At 46.6% G+C, this 22,047-nt stretch overlaps 1 protein-coding gene across 1 annotated transcript in view; it reads right to left on the reverse strand.

Annotated features, from left to right (window-relative positions):
• The window catches only part of raf1a (Raf-1 proto-oncogene, serine/threonine kinase a), a 22,640-nt gene extending 593 nt beyond the window's left edge, over positions 1 to 22,047 (reverse strand). The window contains exons 1-17 of the mRNA XM_083640895.1: positions 21,633 to 22,047; positions 19,391 to 19,631; positions 16,761 to 16,873; positions 16,551 to 16,653; positions 16,289 to 16,446; positions 15,567 to 15,659; positions 12,050 to 12,203; positions 8,800 to 8,827; positions 8,546 to 8,670; positions 8,216 to 8,333; positions 6,461 to 6,545; positions 4,204 to 4,380; positions 4,076 to 4,122; positions 3,817 to 3,935; positions 3,123 to 3,254; positions 1,349 to 1,483; positions 1 to 1,218 (exon numbers count right to left, since the gene is read on the reverse strand). The exon at positions 1 to 1,218 is cut by the window's left edge and continues 593 nt beyond it. Coding sequence (XP_083497021.1) covers positions 1,078 to 1,218; positions 1,349 to 1,483; positions 3,123 to 3,254; positions 3,817 to 3,935; positions 4,076 to 4,122; positions 4,204 to 4,380; positions 6,461 to 6,545; positions 8,216 to 8,333; positions 8,546 to 8,670; positions 8,800 to 8,827; positions 12,050 to 12,203; positions 15,567 to 15,659; positions 16,289 to 16,446; positions 16,551 to 16,653; positions 16,761 to 16,873; positions 19,391 to 19,591 — 1,929 coding nt within the window. The 5' untranslated portion in view covers positions 19,592 to 19,631; positions 21,633 to 22,047 and the 3' untranslated portion in view covers positions 1 to 1,077. The remainder of the gene's footprint in view (positions 1,219 to 1,348; positions 1,484 to 3,122; positions 3,255 to 3,816; positions 3,936 to 4,075; positions 4,123 to 4,203; positions 4,381 to 6,460; positions 6,546 to 8,215; positions 8,334 to 8,545; positions 8,671 to 8,799; positions 8,828 to 12,049; positions 12,204 to 15,566; positions 15,660 to 16,288; positions 16,447 to 16,550; positions 16,654 to 16,760; positions 16,874 to 19,390; positions 19,632 to 21,632) is intronic.

Here is a 22,047-nt window from a genome sequence, read left to right on the forward strand (position 1 = left end):
ATCTGGATACAGCAACTTTATGCGGATTGAGAGGACACCCATTTCTGCCATCTGAGCAATCAGATTGCAATCAGATTGCAATTTGATTGCAATCAGATGGCAGAAAACACATGTTAACGCCAGGTGTAAATGGCCTCATAGGTGCAAGCAAAACCTTAATGAGGGGTTCCAACTCCCCTGATTGGAAGTTGGAAACCCTCATTAAGGTATTGCTTGCACCTGTGTTTACCCTGCCTTTTCGACACAAAATGGGCCACTGTGAAAAGGGCCTATTAAAAGAAGTTGAACACAACAATAACAATTTCCCATAGATACTCCATTCTGATTAAGACGATGCAAAATCATATACTGCTGTGCAACTAAATGGACTACATCCAACTGCTTAGTTTTTGATAACCAGAGGAGGTGGAGTTGTGCAGAATCTTCGTTCAGGCTTGTGTTTCCTCTTAAGGCAGGTAAGCGCTGGAGGTTCAGGCTTGTGTTTCCTCTTAAGGCAGGTAAGCGCTGGAGGTCCTCCTCATCACAAACCAGGGCAGCCAGACAGAAGGGTGTGCTTCACATAACAGAGCCCAAGTCAAAGAGAGAGACACGCATCTCTCCTTCTTTTGGACTTCCTTCAATGTCTCTTTGTCTCTGTCTGTAGGTAGATGTGCGTGCATATATTTACAAATTTCACCGACTGCATTGCCACGAGGGAGCCTCTTCAGAACCCCATCATTGCTGCAGCGGGTAAAGTGAAGAACCAGCCCAATGCCTGTCGGCTGACATCCTCTTCAGGCGTAGAACCATCTGCAAACCATCGTCCATCAATGTCATCCAGTCACGCCTCCTCTTTCTCCCCCATCACAATTAAGATATTAAGATATAGCGAGTACATAAGTGTGTTTGTGTCTGAACCTGCGTCTGTAGCTCTCGTTCTGTGTGTGTGTGTGTGTGTGTGTGTGTGTGTGTGTGTGTGTGTGTGTGTAGGTTGGGCATATTGCAGGTGTGTGTGTGTGGACTATTTCCGATATTTAATGGAGGAGAAGATGACGATGAAGAGGAGGAGGAGGAGGAGGGGCGGTGGCGTCTGAGCCTCTAGAACACCGGCAGTCTGCTGGAGGTCAGCGTGCAGACGTTGATGTCCTCGGTGTGAGAAGCTCTGTGCAGGGAGGGTTCTGAGGCACTGCGGTTGATCTTGGGGAGGGCATGCTGGAGAAGCTCAATGGACGACAAGATCTGGAAGGAAGGGGGGTGGTGGGGGGGGGGCAAACACGACAGATGAGAGCAGGAACAGATTTGAGCTGAGCACTCTTCTTCATGTGGAGTGAAGTTCTTCAGTGTCATAATTAGCGGGACAGTTGTGTACCTGGGGGAAGAGCGGCCTCTCCTCCTTCAGCTTCTTGGTGCAGTCAGCCACCAGCCTCTTCATAGCTTTGGGGCAACTCTTGTAGAGCTTGCTGAAGTCTGGGGACAAATAGCCCCGACCCACCATGAAGATAATCTGGGAGGAGACAACAATCACAGACAGCAGATGAGACTGACGGCCTATGTCACAGCCTGGTCATAATGCTACATCAGCATCATAATGCTACATCAGCATCATAATGCTACATCAGCATCATAATGCTACATCAGCATCATAATGCTACATCAGCATCATAATGCTACATCAGCAGTCCACCTCTGAGATCCTTTGGAGATATGGCCGGTGAGTCTACGGCGAGAGGCATCTCAAACCCTGGAGCTATTGTGAGGGTCTGTCTGAGTGTAATGTGTATGACACTGACTACAGAGATGACGTACGATAAGACCAGGTCAGCTGAGCACAGAGTCATTCCATCAAGGAGAATTAAGGCTACAACAGTGAATCATATACGCCTCACAGCTCGAAGGTCCTGGGTTCGATTCCCACCTGGGACGATGTGAACGCTGAAGGAATGCGTGTCCTCGAGTGCCCACCGCCGGGGTGGGGTCATCAAAAGGGGCCTTTCTGTGTGGAGTTTGCATGTTCTCCCCGTGCCTCCCGGGGGTTTCCTTCATATAGGAACCCCCTTCACCAAAACATGCAATATCCTGGTTGCTAATGTGGTTCCTCCTCTGGTCGTTAGGGGCGCCTGTTCAGAGGGAGGGGAACTGGTTGGAATAGCGTGAACCTCCCATGTGCTATGTCCTACCGGTGAAGCTTCCCCTGTCAGGTGAAAAGAAGCGGCTGGCTAACTGCCCATGTCTCGGAGGAAGCATGGAGCCAGTTTCGGCTCTCCCCAGATCGGCAGAGGGTGGAGTAGCAACCAGGATACATAAATTACGTTAGCACTAATGGGGGATAAAAATGGGATAAACATTTTTTTTTACACACAACTCGTAAATTGAACAAGGGTTGAGCCATGATCCAGGCCGGGGGCAAGAGCCGCGCGCGTGAGTCGACGTATACATAGAACCGCAGACACGCACACACACACATGCGCGCTCAGTCACTCACACACTCTCACTCTCTCTCACACACACACACACACACACACACACACACACACACACACACTCTCACTCTCTCACACACTCACACACTCACACACACACACACAAACACAGGGTTGTGTTACTGCCACTGGGTCTAAAATTAGGCCAGTGACTACAGGGTGACTGCGTCTGTTCCATGGCGGGCCTTAGGCCAGCTCCACAACCCCCTTGAGACCCCCTCCACTACCTTCTGGCCTGGGGGTGGGGTGGGGTGGGGGGGGGGGGTGGCGGAGCTTAAACATGGCAGAAAATGGGTCACCCTTCCAGCTTTGTTTGACCTGATCAATTCTATCAAGGTATCAGACGGTCACACGCCTCAACTTTTTTGACAAATTAGTTTTTGTTAACCCATTGACACCTGATGCAGCCTTTGCGTGTATATCCCTCATTTGTGTGTGTATCCCTTTAAGACACACAAGACCGCGAACCGCGTCACTTAAAGGGGTACACACAAATACTCAGGTATCAATCAATCAAGACAGCAGAGTTTGCAGGGAGGCTGAGAGGGCGGACAGAGTCTAGTTCTAGTAGCCACACAATGTCACTGTCACGTAGTATGTATGTACTGTCGGTACCATGAGGACACGCCAGATAAGCCATGTTTTTTAACGTTGTCACTTCACCTGATCTCTGTTTGCTATGTGGGAGTATGGGAGCTCTCCCGTCATCAGCTCATACAGAACAATGCCATAGGAATAGACATCAGACTGGAAACTGTAGGGATTGTTATCCTGCATCCGGATCACCTCAGGAGCCTTAGGACAGAAGGACACACACACACGCGCGCACACACACACACACACACACACACACACACACACACACACACACACACACACACACACACACACAGAAGAACATTTTCAAATTCGATTTTTGAATGGAGTGTTTTGTTTGTTTTTATAGCCTCTAAAGCAGTGGTCCTCAACTGGTGGGTCACAACCCACTGGCCACGGACGCGTGCATGAAAAATAAATGTTTTTCTACTCCTCGAGAACGCCGGCATCCGTGGCTGACGTTAGTCTTTCAGAGGCTCAATTCAAGAAAAGTCTGCCTTTTTATTTCATATTTCATACAGTTCAATTTAGATTCTTAAAACTTGATGAGCATCACCAGTTTAAACGACGTGTTTAAAAAGATATCGGCCTGGAGAAAACTCAATCTGAAATTTGGGTCGCGGTTTAATGACTAAGGAAAAATGTGGGTTGTGAGGCGAGGCCAGTTGAGAACCACTCAAGAGTCTCAGCCACAGAAACTCCTCTACTGCAATATAGTTATTCTAGTGTTCTTCTACTGAGATGAAAGATGTGTACTGACCATCCAGAGAATGGATCCAGAAGGCTGCTCCACCTGATGGGAGCCACTCCATCTGGCCTTCACTGTGGCCAGGCCGAAGTCCCCAATTTTCACTGCCAGCCCTTCATGCAAGAAGATGTCTATACTGCTGTCAAGGAACCACAGCTAAAGCACAGACTGAAGAAGGCAAAGAGACTTACCGATATGAAGATAATTGTGGTTTTTTAATCAGTACACTTCACACAAGTACACATTGTGAAACAGCTGATAGAAAGGATACTGTTGGATTTCATGTCGCGGTGAATGATGTTCTTTGCATGCAAATAACTGAAAATGAGAGCGAAATTAGATGACATCTCAGCTCAGCTTAACAGTGAAAAGTCAAAACAGAGCATCTTTAAGACTTACTCCATGCCCTGAGCCGTCTGCCTGGCGATGTCTATGAGCTGGAACATCTGTAAGTTGGTCTCCTGGACGTGGAGATGTTTGTAGAGGCTACTGCCGTCACACCACTGGGTCACGATGGCCAGGTTGTCCTTCGTCATGTAGCCCATGAACAACAGGATGTTGACATGTCGTGTTTTCCTGCGACCAGAGGGGAAGAGGAAATCGCCCAAAAACAAACAACGATGAGATCAAACTTTGAGGCAAAGGCGACGTACCACAAACGTATCCATTTGCACGAGGGCTGTGAATCTTCACTGGCCTCACCATTTTGATTACGATTCAGAGGGCTACCATTTGATTATAAAACGATTATCGATGCACTTTTTTCCCCCAATACATGATTTATTTTTTCTCACTTTCTTTTTTCCTCACTGTGTGGCTACTTTTAACACATTGACTGCCAGCCGTTTTTTTCTTGCTGTAGGTAGCTTCTGCCAAGCCGTTTTTTGAGGATTGTGGCTCATTTTACAAGAGCCGAGGATTATTTTCTGCTTGGAGTTTGTGAACATACAATATCTCAAAAGTACTAATAGAATGTGTACTTTCTCTGTCTAAAAGAGTTAGTTTGTAGAGTTAGTAGTAGGGATGTCAATTTTCGGTTAATTTCACTTTCGATTAACCGACGCTAATAATCGATTAACCTATCGGTTAATTCATAATTTTTTAATATAAAAAAAAAAAAAAAAATTTTTTTTTTTTTTTTGTCTATTTACTCAATGAACTCATGCCCAAACAAGGCGTGTCTATTTAGATGCTGAAATGTTAATGCTTTTTGTGTTAGAATTTCTAACACAAAAAGCATTAACAAGCATTAACAAAAAGCATCAACATTTCAACACAAATTCTTTTTGTGTTAGAATTTCTAACACAAAAAGCATTAACATTTCAGCATCTAAATAGACACGCCTTGTTTGGGCATGAGCTCATTGAGTAAATAGACCAAAAAAAACAAAAAAAAATTTTTTTTTTTTTTTTTTTTTTTTTTAATATTAACTGATAGACCGACAGCAATAACCGAACAACGACGTTAGCGACGGTTAATCGATTAACGGTTAACCGTTGACATCCCTAGTTAGTAGTTATGTAAGCATTAGCAGTTGAATACAGCATGGTTTTAGCGTCAGAAAAAATATTCAGAGATAAACGGCTTTTTGTGAAATTCGATAGAACTGTCACTTTAACCATTCATTTTTGGCTCTCTCTCTCTCTCCCTCCCCCTCTCGCTCTCTCTCTCTCTCTCCCTCTCTCTCCCTTCCCCTCGCTCTCCCTCCCTCTCTCTCTCTCTCTCTCTCTCTCTCCCTCCCTCTCGCTCTCCCTCCCTCTCTCTCTCTCCCTCCCTCTCGGGAGGGAGACGCACTAGGTTTAATCCTAGTGAGAGGGGGAGAGGGAGAGAGAGAGAGAGAGAGAGAGGGAGGGAGGGAGAGAGAGAGAGCGAGAGAGAGAGAGAGAGAGGGAGAGAGCGAGAGGGAGAGTTGCTTCAACTCCTCCCTCTTCTTGGCTGCAGCGGCCGTCACAGTCTCAGTGCTTTGCTGCTGTCCTGTGCCTGTCTGCACGGCCGCTGTTTGAGGAAGTCGGCATGGACTCGCTCGCTTCTTGGAGTTTTGGTTGAGAGAAGCTTTTGCGATTCTGGTCATATTTATGCTGCGTGTTTCAAAGTGTGTTCCAACTGTAATCTATTATGTAAATTTGCAATCCCGCATCGCCAGCAATCAGCGCGAAAAAGAAAGCGTTTTCCCCCATCCATTTTCATGAGAATGGCTGGGGTGAGAATGGCGTGACAAGTTAAAAAAAATGCTTTCCTTCCTCTAGTCAGGAGAGCACTGTTGCCACTTAGTGGGTCGGTGGAATGGGTTGTAAACGTTCGGTGGCTCCAATAACTATATAAGAGATGTAAAAGGGTTAGATGCACATCCCACGGTCAAAAAAAAAAAAAACATTTTTTTGACGACTCTACTCGTCGTTGGCAGTGAACAGCTGGATTGTGTTTGACGACTCAACTCGTTCTTGGCAATTAACGTGTTAAAATAAAGTGCATTTGGAATTGCATTGTATTATGATCCATAATTAAAATTAACAAATGCATTTACTTCCATTATGTTTTATTCCATTATTAAGAAAAAAAAGGAATCGATGCAGAATCGTGCACATCCGCATCACGATGCATCTTATAATCGATTATTTTTGACACCCCTAATTTGCACCATGCTGCGTTTCTTACCTCAGTACGGCCACCTCGTTTCTGAACGCCTGGAACTGCTCTGGCGTCGGGTCGGTCACCTTTAAGATCTTCACCGCTACATCGCCTAAAACAACAACATCTGACATCTGAGTCAAGTGCTCCATTGCCTTTGATGTAGGGAAGTCTCTGTAAACTCAGATGGAAAGCGATGCTGCTACAGACTACACTGATGCTACAGACTACACTGATGCTACAGACTACACTGATGCTACAGACTTGATGCTACAGACTACACTTATGCTACAGGCTACACTGATGCTACAGGCTACACTGATGCTACAGACTACACTGATGCTACAGACTTGATGCTACAGACTACACTGATGCTACAGGCTACACTGATGCTACAGACTACACTGATGCTACAGACTTGATGCTACAGACTACACTGATGCTACAGACTACACTGATGCTACAGGCTACACTGATGCTACAGGCTACACTGATGCTACAGACTACACTGATGCTACAGACTACACTGATGCTACACGCTATACTGATGCTACAGACTACACTGATGCTACAGGCTACACTGATGCTACAGGCTACACTGATGCTACACGCTACACTGATGCTACAGGCTACACTGATGCTACACTGATGCTACAGGCTACACTGATGCTACACGCTACACTGATGCTACAGACTACACTGATGCTACAGGCTACACTGATGCTACAGACTACACTGATGCTACAGACTACACTGATGCTACAGGCTACACTGATGCTACAGACTACACTGATGCTACAGACTACACTGATGCTACAGGCTACACTGATGCTACAGACTACACTGATGCTACAGACTACACTGATGCTACACGCTACACTGATGCTACAGACTACACTGATGCTACACGCTACACTGATGCTACAGACTACACTGATGCTACAGGCTACACTGATGCTACAGGCTACACTGATGCTACAGACTTGATGCTACAGGCTACACTGATGCTACAGACTACACTGATGCTACACGCTACACTGATGCTACAGACTTGATGCTACAGGCTACACTGATGCTACAGGCTACACTGATGCTACAGACTTGATGCTACACGCTACACTGATGCTACAGGCTAGAACTGATGCTACAGACTTGATGCTACATGCTACACTGATGCTACAGGCTACACTGATGCTACAGACTTGATGCTACAGGCTACACTGATGCTACAGACTACACTGATGCTACAGACTTGATGCTACATGCTACACTGATGCTACAGGCTACACTGATGCTACAGACTACACTGATGCTACAGGCTACACTGATGCTACAGACTACACTGATGCTACAGGCTACACTGATGCTACAGACTACACTGATGCTACAGGCTACACTGATGCTACACGCTACACTGATGCTACAGGCTACACTGATGCTACAGGCTACACTGATACACTGATGCTACACGCTCAGACTACACTGATGCTACAGACTACACTGATGCTACACTGATCACTGATGCTACAGGCTACACTGATGCTACAGGCTACACTGATGCTACAGGCTACACTGATGCTACAGACTACACTGATGCTACAGGCTACACTGATGCTACAGACTTGATGCTACAGGCTACACTGATGCTACAGGCTACACTGATGCTACAGGCTACAAAGTTTGCTTGTCATTTAAAAAGTCTAAAGAGTAGTAGGAAAACAAGAACACGATGATAGTGACAAATGTGCGGGGCCACACCCCCTTCCCGAGTAGTCTTCCTACCGTGCCATTTCCCTTTGTAGACGGTTCCAAAGGAGCCTGAGCCGATGCGGGAGTGCAGCACCACCTCGCTGGCCTCGATCTCCCAGTAGTAGTTGGAGTCTCGCTTGTCTCGAGGCCTCTGGAGGAAAGCGAAAGAAAAAAGGTGCAACTGATATGAGACGCACACATTCAGTTACCACGGCAACACAAGTCCGAGGAACATCACAAAAGCCAGTCTTCTCTCTTGGCTTGATGATTGCAGAAGAACAACAGGGAGTATTGATAGCTGTGATGTTCTTCAGAGCACCATCATCATCATCACACACAGAGGAAGAGGGACGAAGAACTCACAATTTTATTTTTCTCCTGAGTGTTGAAGGACGTAGCCCTCTCTCGCTGGGCCGGTGCAGGGATTCTGGACTGGGCCTGGGACCAGCCTGTAGGGCTCTGGCTGGGGGAGCTCCCCGCTAAGAAGCCTGGAATGGAAAACAACGGATGCAGGATGAAAGACTAGTCAAGAAGTCCATCAGTGTATATGACATGAAGCTAATGACGCGCCACGAGTTGATGTTCACCAATAAAGCAGATGAGTTAGATTCGCTTACCGGAGTCATAATGATCACGCATTGCATCCTACAGAACAAAACAAAACAAAACAAAACAAAACAAGACACAATTGGGTCAGTTGGTCAAAACAGTGAAGCAGCTGTTTTGCGTGCTCACTCACTAACAAGTCGGGTAAATGTGGAGAGCCAGTTTGCGAGGAGGCATGCCATTCAAATGACACACGGCTTTCTAACCTTTTCTGGACTCTCGGAGGAGGCAGCCTCAACAAAAGATTTGGAGAAGTGCACAATACCTACTCTCCTCTTCAGCCAGAACCTCCGGCACCAGGAGCTGGGGGAGGTGTTCAGGCAGTCTAGCTACTCCCCAGTAGGGTACAGGTACAATACAACAGACAACAGGTACAATACAACAGACAACAGGTACAATACAACAGACCAGTGAAGACAGGGGGGAAAAAGGGACAGAGTAAAAGAAAGTGAGGAAGGAATGAATGACAGAGTGCTGCCTGGGTTTATAAAGGAAAAGAGAATCAACTGGAGGGAATATGCTACAAAGCAGGTGGAATAGACTAAGTACTGCAGGGATCAGGTATTTTTGTCGGCTGCACTTCCTGGTTCTTACATGTAAAAAAAGCCAATGGGATTTTTGTATGGGAATTTGGGTTAAATGCGGGAAATAAGGCCTGTGGTTAAAAGGTTTATGAAACAGCTAAACGTTGTGTTCAGCAAGATCATCTTCACAAAATGAGGACCACTTTGATGACTTTTGAAGCGTTATCTGGAAATCGCCTTTAAAAAAACATTTACGCTTCGAAAACCCTAAAAGTGGCCCTCATTTGTGAATATTATCTTTGCTAAACTCAAAGTTTGCCGTTTCATAAACTTTTGTTAACGACAGACCTTATTTATTTAAAAGCATTTAACCAAAATCCCCATACGAAAATCCCATTGACTTTCACATGTAGGAACCGGAAGTGCCAACATCCAGGTCTTCTGGACTTATTCCTGTGGTAACTCTACTGATGCGTGGCTTATGTGAGATACATTCACAGTGAGGCTGATAGGGGGCGGGGTCAAGTGTAGTACATTATTTTGAAAGTACAAAGAGAGGATGCAAAGAAGGGAATCACGCAAATCAAGCTGGACCCAGTCCAGGTGGATTACTTCACAGAACAGGTAGATAAGCGCTAGAAAAGAGCCAGGCTGGGATGGTTCAAATGCCTGGGATGTAAGAGGGTAAGATCACTCTGAGGCGGGGGAGGGTAAGATCACTCTGAGGTGGGGGAGGGTAAGATCACTGTGAGGCAGGGGAGGGTAAGATCACTGTGAGGTGGGGGAGGGTAAGGTCACTCTGAGGGGGGGAGGGTAAGATCACTGTGAGGGGGGGGGGGGTAAGATCACTGTGAGGTGGGGGAGGGTAAGATCACTCTGAGGGGGGGGGAGGGTAAGGTCACTCTGAGGGGGGGGAGGGTAAGATCACTCTGAGGTGGGAGAGGGTAAGATCACTGTGAGGGGGGGAGGGTACGATCACTCTGAGGGGGGGAGGGTAAGATCACTCTGAGGGGGGGGAGGGTAAGATCACTGTGAGGGGGGGGGGGTAAGATCACTGTGAGGGGGGGGGGTAAGATCACTGTGAGGTGGGGGAGGGTAAGATCACTGTGAGGGGGGGGGGTAAGATCACTGTGAGGGGGGGGTAAGATCACTGTGAGGTGGGGGAGGGTAAGATCACTGTGAGGCGGGGGAGGGTAAGATCACTCTGAGGTGGGGAGGGTAAGATCACTCTGAGGGGGGAGGGTAAGATCACTCTGAGGGGGGGAGGGTAAGATCACTCTGAGGGGGGGAGGGTAAGATCACTGTGAGGGGGGGGGAGGGTAAGATCACTGTGAGGGGGGGAGGGTAAGATCACTGTGAGGGGGGGAGGGTAAGATTACTGTGAGGGGGGAGGGTAAGATCACTGTGAGGGGGGGGAGGGTAAGATCACTCTGAGGGGGGAGGGTAAGATCACTCTGAGGGGGGGAGGGTAAGATCACTGTGAGGGGGGGGTAAGATCACTGTGAGGGGGGGGAGGGTAAGATCACTGTGAGGGGGGGAGGGTAAGATCACTCTGATGTGGGGGAGGGTAAGATCACTCTGAGGGGGGGAGGGTAAGATCACTGTGAGGGGGGGAGGGTAAGATCACTCTGAGGGGGGGGAGGGTAAGATCACTGTGAGGCGGGGGAGGGTAAGATCACTCTGAGGCGGGGGAGGGTAAGATCACTCTGAGGGGGGGGAGGGTAAGATCACTGTGAGGGGGGGAGGGTAAGATCACTCTGAGGGGGGGAGGGTAAGATCACTGTGAGGGGGGGGAGGGTAAGATCACTGTGAGGGGGGGGGGGTAAGATCACTGTGAGGTGGGAGAGGGTAAGATCACTCTGAGGCAGGGAGAGGGTAAGATCACTCTGAGGGGGGGAGGGTAAGATCACTCTGAGGTGGGGGAGTGTAAGATCACTCTGAGGCAGGGGGAGGGTAAGATCACTCTGAGGTGGGGGAGGGTAAGATCACTGTGAGGTGGGGGAGGGTAAGATCACTCTGAGGGGGGGAGGGTAAGATCACTGTGAGGTGGGGGAGGGTAAGATCACTCTGAGGTGGGGGAGGGTAAGATCACTGTGAGGCGGGGGAGGGTAAGATCACTGTGAGGCGGGGGAGGGTAAGATCACTGTGAGGGGGGGAGGGTAAGATCACTGTGAGGTGGGGGAGGGTAAGATCACTGTGAGGCAGGGGAGGGTAAGATCACTCTGAGGCGGGGGAGGGTAAGATCACTGTGAGGCAGGGGAGGGTAAGATCACTGTGAGGCGGGGGAGGGTAAGATCACTGTGAGGCAGGGGAGGGTAAGATCACTGTGAGGCAGGGGAGGGTAAGATCACTGTGAGGCGGGGGAGGGTAAGATCACTGTGAGGGGGGGGAGGGTAAGATCACTGTGAGGCGGGGGAGGGTAAGATCACTGTGAGGGGGGGGAGGGTAAGATCACTCTGAGGGGGGGAGGGTAAGATCACTCTGAGGTGGGGGAGGGTAAGATCACTGTGAGGCGGGGGAGGGTAAGATCACTGTGAGGGGGGGGAGGGTAAGATCACTCTGAGGGGGGGAGGGTAAGATCACTCTGAGGTGGGGGAGGGTAAGATCACTGTGAGGGGGGAGGGTAAGATCACTGTGAGGGGGGGGAGGGTAAGATCACTGTGAGGCAGGGGATATTTTAAGAGCGGCTGCCTGGACCTCCAGGAGTACCCGAGGGGCCCGTGCGGTGTGTAGTTACCTCGATCATGCCACTGTCTACAGACAGGGTGGTGCTGACCATGTGGACGTTGGGCGTGGAGGTGGAGCGCTGCCTCTGGGAGAGAGCGCCTCCTGTGGGTGGGTAGGGCGTGGTGTAGTTGAAGGCATGAGGGGTGGAATAGCGGTGCATGGAGCTGGCAGGGGATAAAATGTTAAGAATGATTAAACAAGGCTGGTCAACTGTTTGATGCTTCACGTGGAGAGACACACCATCGCTTCACGTGGAGAGACACACCATCGACATTGAACAAAAAAACAAGCACTGAACTCTACTTCTTTAAAAGCAGACTGCCATGGGTTGATAGTGTAGAGAGGTAGGTTTGAGGCTAGCTTGATAGTGTAGAGAGGTAGGTTTGAGGCTAGCTTGATAGTGTAGAGAGGTAGGTTTGAGGCTAGCTTGATAGTGTAGAGAGGTAGGTTTTAGGCTAGCTTGATAGTGTAGAGAGGTAGGTTTGAGGCTAGCTTGATAGTGTAGAGAGTTAGGTTTTAGGCTAGCTTGATAGTGTAGAGAGGTAGGTTTTAGGCTAGCTTGATAGTGTAGAGAGGTAGGTTTTAGGCTAGCTTGATAGTGTAGAGAGGTAGGTTTGAGGCTAGCTTGATAGTGTAGAGAGGTAGGTTTTAGGCTAGCTTGATAGTGTAGAGAGGTAGGTTTGAGGCTAGCTTGATAGTGTAGAGAGGTAGGTTTGAGGCTAGCTTGATAATGTAGAGAGGTAGGTTTTAGGCTAGCTTGATAGTGTAGAGAGGTAGGTTTGAGGCTAGCTTGATAGTGTAGAGAGGTAGGTTTGAGGCTAGCTTGATAGTGTAGAGAGGTAGGTTTTAGGCTAGCTTGATAGTGTAGAGAGGTAGGTTTTAGGCTAGCTTGATAGTGTAGAGAGGTAGGTTTTAGGCTAGCTTGATAGTGTAGAGAGGTAGGTTTTAGGCTAGCTTGATAGTGTAGAGAGGTAGGTTTGAGGCTAGCTTGATAGTGTAGAGAGGTAGGTTTTAGGCTAGCTTGATAGTGTAGAGAGGTAGGTTTGAGGCTAGCTTGATAGTGTAGAGAGGTAGGTTTGAGGCTAGCTTGATAGTGTAGAGAGGTAGGTTTTAGGCTAGCTTGATAGTGTAGAGAGGTAGGTTTTAGGCTAGCTTGATAGTGTAGAGAGGTAGGTTTTAGGCTAGCTTGATAGTGTAGAGAGGTAGGTTTTAGGCTAGCTTGATAGTGTAGAGAGGTAGGTTTGAGGCTAGCTTGATAGTGTAGAGAGGTAGGTTTTAGGCTAGCTTGATAGTGTAGAGAGGTAGGTTTGAGGCTAGCTTGATAGTGTAGAGAGGTAGGTTTGAGGCTAGCTTGATAATGTAGAGAGGTAGGTTTTAGGCTAGCTTGATAGTGTAGAGAGGTAGGTTTGAGGCTAGCTTGATAGTGTAGAGAGGTAGGTTTGAGGCTAGCTTGATAGTGTAGAGAGGTAGGTTTGAGGCTAGCTTGATAATGTAGAGAGGTAGGTTTTAGGCTAGCTTGATAGTGTAGAGAGGTAGGTTTTAGGCTAGCTTGATAGTGTAGAGAGGTAGGTTTGAGGCTAGCTTGATAGTGTAGAGAGGTAGGTTTGAGGCTAGCTTGATAGTGTAGAGGTAGGTTTGAGGCTAGCTTGATAGTGTAGAGAGGTAGGTTTGAGGCTAGCTTGATAGTGTAGAGAGGTAGGTTTGAGGCTAGCTTGATAGTGTAGAGAGGTAGGTTTTAGGCTAGCTTGATAGTGTAGAGAGGTAGTATGTTTGCCAAGCTGTTGGCTCAGTTGTACAGTACAAAGCTCACCAGCCAAATCAATCTCCAAACGAGACAAATGTTGGTCCAACTTGAGCCGTTCACATTCACAGCGAGTGCAAACATGACTGTAATTGACACGTAGGGTTGTCAAAAGTATCGATAGTACCGAAAAGTATCAATACTGAGAATTTGAAACAGATACAATACTCATTTGCAACAGTTTCGATACCATGACTGCTTTCTTTTAATGAAAAATCACAGATTTTTTCCTCCCTATCATTGGTGGGTATCTGTTGCTTCAACAAGCTAAACGTGTTCTGATAGGCTGAGGGCTAGAGCAGGGCTAATCTGCTGTCTAACTTCAAAGTTTGATCAGGTCTAGATTATGGAGAAGTGTGCGTCTGTCCGTCCATCTGTCTACCTTTATTTTTATGCTTCTTGAAGTGTCGTCACCCCCCACCTTCCCGTGGTATCGAAAATGGTATCGAGTATCGATATTTTCCTGGGTATCGGTATTGAAGTAGAGATTATAGTATCGTGACATCCCTATTGACATATACTGTGTAACAAGGCAAACTGTCCAGAAGTGTATGAGTAAGAGTCTACTCTAGGGTGACGACGTCATTGTACAAATTGTGACAGGTGGATTCAGAGAAACGGTCTTGGTACACGTCTTCGGACCGGGCCCATCTCTGTGCTGCACTGTGGCTTACTGGTGAAAAGGGGCAAAGTGGGAGTCCGTTTGAAGGACGTATATATAAACACAGATCATATTGCAGCACACTTATGAGCAAGGAGTGCTGCTCCATGAGAACAAATCCCCCTTTTGGCAAAATACAAAGACGATTTGAGATTTCTCTGCATGGAGCAAATTTGATACTGTGCGAGTGGTACTTTGGCAGCGCAGAGTGCTTCCTAACCGTTTCAAAGTGCTCCTGAAACAACAGGCTCTTTTCACACCTCTTGTTACATCAGCCTCCTGGTGCTGCTCTAAGCTGAAGCGCCCCATAAAGCTGAAGCTCCCCATAAAGCTGAAGACGTCATTCAAATCACCACTTCATCCTAACACCATTAGAAGGTGCTTTACATCACCACACCAGCTGAGATGCAGTCAGGGGTGGCAATGAAGAGAATTACAATAGTCATGGTTACCTCAGGCTGAATCTGCAACCCCCAAAAACAGCCAGTAACTAGGGCTGCAACTTACGATTATTTTCATAATCGATTAATCCGTCAATTATTTTCTCTATTAATCGATTAGTTGTTTGGTCTATGAAATGTCAGAAAATGGCGGCAAATGACGATCTGTGTTTCCCAAAGCCCAAGATGACGCCCTCAAATGTCTTGTTTTGTCCACACCTAAAAGATAATATCAGTTTACTGTCATACAGAAGTAAAGAAACCAGAAAATATTCACATTTAAGAAGCTGGAATCAGAGAATTTAGACCTTTTCTCTTAAAATTGTACTCGAAACGATTAATCGATTATCAAAATCGTTGTCGTAATGTGGTAATTTTCTGTCGAACGACTAATCGATTAATCGCTGCAGCTCGCACGCACGCGTCACACGCACACACACACACACACACACACACACACAAACGCACACACACACGGAAGGATTTTCAGGTACTTCCTGACCCTGGCAGACTGTTTGCCAGGGCTTAGTGGTCAAAGTAGCCATGTTATACCAGCCAAAGGGACCAATACAAACAAGGATGTTTCGGGTGTGTGATCAGAACACGGACATGACATTTGTCTCACCTATTCGGAAACCGAGTCAAGGATTCTCTCATTCGTCGAGACGTCAAGGGGGGCAGGGACGGCGCGCCACTTTCACCTGGTGTGGAGAACAACCTGCAGACACAGAGAGGGAATCTTTCTTTAGATGTGTGTATGTGTGACGTTAAAGGGAGAAATGCTGAATGAAATGCCAACAAACTCGCTAAGGAGGACTACAAAGGTTGTCAGATAAAAAAGGCTTATCTCTCAACTGTCGGTGATATGATCTCTGAATGCTCATTGTCAGTGCCACAGCTGCCTGCATGCAAAACAAGCCTCTATTCTCAGTGCGAGTATGCAAAGCTATATGCATACGCCTGGATCTACTCAAGGTAAGAGAGCTGCAGTATCAGCACAGCTCGTTCTGCTTCTTTTATCCTGACAGCGGCATCTCTGATGCACTGAGAATCTAATGTTACATTAGATTGTTACATTAGACTGTTACATTAGACTGTTACAATGTTACATTAGGTTGGATCAAACTCAAATTGCCTTCCTGGGGAAAATGGGACATCGTGACTGATCATCACCCAATTATATTTGATTGTTTTTTGCGCTTTACATTTCTCAAATGAGCTTTTCTTCATATAATATTTAAACGCTATTGTTATAGCGTTTAAATATAACAAACTTAGTTGTTAAAATATAACTTAAGTTAGTTATCGGTGGCTATTTTACATGACCCTCCCTTCGAAGAGACTTACAGCAGTTGTCTGATGTTACTCCAGTCCACACACATCGTGGGCACTTTGGTGCTGCAATGCTCGTGGAATTTGTAGCCGCACGTTTGGCACCGGAAACCGTTCAAAAGAAACTTCTGGCAAATATCGCAGAACGCTAACTTCAGAAATGTTTTCCGAACCTGAAAAATAAAAAAATTAAAAGAATCAGAAAATAGATTTATTGCGTTATAGCGGTGACACATTTAAAGTGCCCGAGTACACTGTGAAAGTGCAGGGTACTCACAAAATTATGTGTCGTCAAGGGCACATGATCTAAAACCTCCACCAGCAGCTCTTCCCCGATCAGTGAGGTGGAGTCGGTATTCCAATCCATCCGTAACTTTTTGCTGTTATGAAAATGATGAAACTCCATGAAGGAACACAGCACAGAGCAGCAACAACAACCACTGCAGGGGGGCGAGAACATGACCTGATCGCAATGCGACTTTCTTACCTCCTTTGGCCCGGGTGCAGCCTGAAGACGGCGCAGCACTCTGGCTGCAGACCACGCACCTTTAAGGCTTTGATCAGGCAGCTGTGCAGAGTCATACCTGGTCGCACGTTTACCTGAGGGACCACAACACAGACACGCTTTATTACAGTCATACCTGGTCACACGTTTACCTGAGGGACCACAACACAGACACGCTTTATTACAGTCACACCTGGTCGCACGTTTACCTGAGGGACCACAACACAAACACGCTTTATTACAGTCACACCTGGTCGCACCTTTACCTGAGGGACCACAACACAAACATGCTTTATTACAGTCACACCTGGTTGCACGTTTACCTGAGGGACCACAACACAAACATGCTTTATTACAGTCACACCTGGTCGCACATTTACCTGAGGGACCACAACACAAACATGCTTTATTACAGTCACACCTGGTCGCACGTTTACCTGAGGGACCACAACACAAACACGCTTTATTACAGTCACACCTGAGCCCTGTACTACGAAGCTAGTTTAACGGATCCGCGATAAGTCCCTTTGATCTGGTTTGACTGAACAGGATCAAAGCTATCTAGTTTAAGGATACTACGAAGCTGGTTTTTTACTCGATAACTGAAGCTGGGATCTGCCTGTGCACGCGCACGTTTTTCGCTCGTGCACAGGCGCGCGTCCACGCGAAAGAGGTGCACTAGCCAATCACATTATGAACAGCTGAGTTGATCCACGCCCACACCCATTTCCACACCCATTTCCTCGTTCAATGGAAGCGCAGTGCATGATCAGAGTTTTAGCGGATATTTAATGTATCCGCGATTTAATGTCAGAATGAAAATCCGCGTTGGATAGTCTGCTGAAGGGCTGTCTAAAGCAGCAGCTTGTATTCACATCAGTCATTTGATTTACTTTGATCAGCGATTTCTGTCTGATACAGCTTTGTGCGAGTGTAAATGTACATTAAATGTGTAATCTCAGTCTATAAATTTCCACAATCTGTAAGCCTATTTAGACCATAGATTTAGAAAGCATGCTCAATGAATAATGATCTCTATCACTCATTATGTGTGTAGTTGCACTGATCGAATAATTCATATATAGGCTATAATAATGATATCCTAATATAAAAGAGAAAACTGCTGGACTGAATTGAGACGATGCGGGCATACTTTTCATTGATAAAAACTAGCCTATTTTTGCTCATATATTGGCATACAGCCTACAGGACACAGTTCCAGCTGAAACATGCAAGAAGCCTGCATATTTAGTATTGGGGCTATCCCATATTTATCCCATATCTATATTATATGTATAGGCTTTTCTGGCATAGGAGAATATCACCCTCACTCGTTTATGATATGCGCTGCGGTGATTAATAGTGATCATATTTCTCCACGCATCGTTGAGCTGTTAAGACATAAAGTGGTAAGTAGGCTTAATTTAATTATGTAACCTACAGAGCCACGAATGTTTTTCTTATTCTATTCTCAGTTGACTGCAATCTATTTTTCACATGGCGATCTTATATGAATGGTGAGTGACTCCAGAGAGCCGATTATATGGGTCTGTCATGGATTTTGATCTTATCCTCTGAAGCTAACCTGGTCGGGACCAGGTTAGCTTTGCAGCTTCAGTTGCCATGGTGATTGAAAGTTAACTTGCTTTGTAGTACGGCTAAACCAGGTTTAAACTCAAACTTACTCGGATAAGGCATTAAACTAGCTTCGTAGTACAGGCTACTGGTCGCACGTTTACCTGAGGGACCACAACACAAACACGCTTTATACACGGTTTTATTCATCCATAGATCTTCTATTACTATCTAGATGGGTCACCGCAGGCTCCGCCAATTCTAACAAATGGTCGCAGCAAGTCACCCAAATGGTCACGTGGTCAACCTGACCTCTCCCCTGAAGTGTTGTGAGAGGACTGTGCCTGGTGACGCGGGGTTAGCACTGACCTAGCAAGCTAACTTGAAATAGAGATTGTGAAGTTCCCAAACTCCACACACATAAACATAAAAGTTGTTAGCTCAATACAGTTGAAACTAAGATATTCCATAAAAAAAACATCTAGCCACAGATTTACATGTAGCTACTACATCAACAAACTTCAGCTTTAGCATTAGCTAATCGCTCCCTGCTAACATGAGATCCTGTTGCCAAATCTCGTGAGAGTGTGTTGCTGAGATAGAGACAGGTCTTGAACAAGTTTACTTTTCTCCTGATCTGTCCGTCTGAAAAATAAAATGTTAGCGTCAGAATATTCTGAAGATATGTGGCTTCGGAGAATGGGCCGAATATTTACTATAATGAATATGGGGGCAAAGGGATCTGTCATAATTTGAGATCACGTTGACTTTTCCCACTGACTCCAATAGACTCAGACCAGCCGAAAACCTCCTAAGTGGGCGTGTCCGTGGAAAGCCATGGGCAAAACGCGTGTGCCAAAATGACAGGAAGTGAATTGAAGTTGGGCCGCCTTGCTTGAAATCCCATCGTCTTTGATTAATCCCTGCCTTGCCTGTCGGGATGTAAACAATCAGAGAAACACAGGTACGCTTTCGGAAGTCTGATTTCGATGAAGTCTTATTTAGTCAGTGTGTGCAACTAGTGAAAATCAACTCACCACAGTGCGTTGCTGGTTGGGGAGGTAGACGCGGATAGTGCTGCTAGTCTTTGAGTCGGGCATCTTGCTGTCATCTGAGGAGCGGCGCTGGTAGGGGAAGCCCTGGACCATGGTGGGCGAGAGGCACGGGCCATCGAACACAGAGTCCTTCATTCCGAAGCCGTTGCTCAGGGTCTTCCACGCTCCCTGGAGGTGCTCCATTAGCAAAGCCAAGTGCTCTCAATGGTCTGGAAAACAAACACTGGCAGTGGGCACACACACATGCACACACACGCGCACACACGCACGCACACACACACACACACACGCGCACACACGCACGCACACACACACACACACACACACACACACGCACACAATTAGCGCTCATGTCGTCAAACGACCTCTTTATCAATATTACATGAGTTCTGTTTCTTCTCGGTGAGGATGGTGGTGTGCAGACTCTGCGTCACCATAAAGGCAGGTACGTCTATCTTGCGATCCTCCTGGGTAAAATAGCATGTGAATGTACTTCATTGGAAAAAGAGCGATTAAATATATCTACCCCTCTGTCTGTCGTGTTCACTTTTCAAGCTGCACAGTTGTTTCAGGGGTTGAATGGTACTGATCGGTTCTGATCCGGACCACTTGAAAAAAGTCATATTGATGCAGCAAGCCCTGCAGTTATACAGAAGGCTAAAGAGAGCGTCTGCCATTTCCTGACCCGTTCAATGGTCTTATGTGGTCCATAAACTGCGGGCTCAACCCTACATGGACATTACAATGATCTGAACTGTACAACACTACATCTGGCACTTTGTGGCATAAAGCTGGCATCTAGCAACTTTCCCTCCCTGCTGACAGAGGGGGGGAGCGTGGACAAACTAATCCACACAGACCACCACAGAGGTCAGCCATGTTGTTTACAGTCTTCTACAGACTACTTTCTTCTGCACAGACAGACAGACTGACAGACAGACAGACAGACAGACAGGCAGGCAGGCAGACAGACAGACAGTAACTAGGGGGTCCCCTCAAAGACACAGACATGTCATAACATGAAGACCTCCACACACATGGGGTCTGATCTGGTGAAATAAAGTGGGCCACTAGAGTAGCAGTGGGCTACAGTATGAACACGTTGAACACTGTTCAAATCAATATATTTGTGCTTTGCGCAAAACGTCAGCAAGGCACAATAAGGTTTGGGTTTGACCTCATGTCAGCTAGGCAACGGCCCAAAGTAAAGCTTTAGTTGTTACAGCTAAAGTTGTACCTACCCATCACAAACATATGCTTGTTTTCAATACAAATGCAGGGCTAGCCTGTATAGGCTATATATAAACACACTCGCTCTCTCTTTTTCAGTGTGTGTATACTTTTCTGTCTGGTCTGCCTGCGTGCCGTGCAGGCACACACCACACACCCCCCCTGTCTGGTCTCTGATATGCCCTACAAAGACCTGTTAAAGCTGAAGAGATGATTTACTGCAGTTAGTGGTTAACAGTCACATAAGACTTGCATGTCACAACAGAAAGGCAGGGGCTTGAGCGAGTCTGGGTGAGTGTTGTGTTGTATTGTGCCCACCATGCCACAAGAACTGTGTTCAAAACAAGTGCTGTGATCCAGAATGGGTACTATCAACACAAAGAGCATGAAGGATACTTCTGTTATAGCCTACATTCCTATCAAGTCTACAGAACACAGGCTGGTTTCCAAATCATGCTCATTGTAATCATCACATCGTTACATACGATCTGTGGCAATATTGTTTGCAGTCGTCAAAGAAGTCATATAAATGTAGGTGAGATGAATGTCAGCAGGTCAGTGGCATATTATTTTGGGAGGACTATGTGGAGGCTCACTCACCCAACTGCTCCTCGAACGCCTTCCATTTCATTCCCACTACTGAATGCAAATCCTTACCAAACGTTAACCGTGTAAAATATCACTAGTACGCCACGAGTACCCGCTAATGCGCGTATGAGCTGCACAAATATGAATGTAATGGCTCTTATTAGGCCTAGTAGTCGATCTGGTTTCTCAATCTCTAGTTGTGAAATAGCCTGTAGGCCCTCAGAAGCGAACTTCAGCTAAAAGTTCAACCCCCTCCGTTCAAATTTCACTTGATTAAATCACGCATTGTCGCGTCGTGTTCGCGTGGAGAGAGAGAGGGTTATATCGTGTCGCCGTCATTTAAAACATAGAGAAAGTAGCCGCGTTGGAAGCCTTTTAGCCTGCACCATTAGCCTAGGCTACTTACCAAGACAAGTTGGAAAAGTTGTGCTCCGCCATAACTTCAGGAAAAAGTGGCGTCGATGACATCATCATATTTGCAACGCATTCAAGAAAAGGGGGAAAAAGTCGACGTTGGTAAACAGCCCCGGCGACAACGTATCAAACAATATATCCGGCAACTGCACTCAACTGCACTGTGAAGGTCAACGGTGGGTCTATTTATCAATCGCCTTATAATAAAAAGTTTAGTCCCTCTGTCTGCGCTAAATGCGGAGGAAAAAAATAAATCCGTCGGACCCTCAAAGTCACACGACGAGGGACTATTATACTGTCTTTATGGGGCTCTTGCGAATTAAAACTCCCGTGCGTTGTTCAGTAATGCTTCGCTTTCCAATCAATATTGACGATGTACAGGAGGAGAAGGTGAAAAGGTTGGAGTT

Source organism: Poromitra crassiceps (genome assembly GCF_964638095.1).
Source record: "Poromitra crassiceps genome assembly, chromosome: 8".
NCBI classification, from domain to species: Eukaryota; Metazoa; Chordata; class Actinopteri; order Beryciformes; family Melamphaidae; genus Poromitra; species Poromitra crassiceps.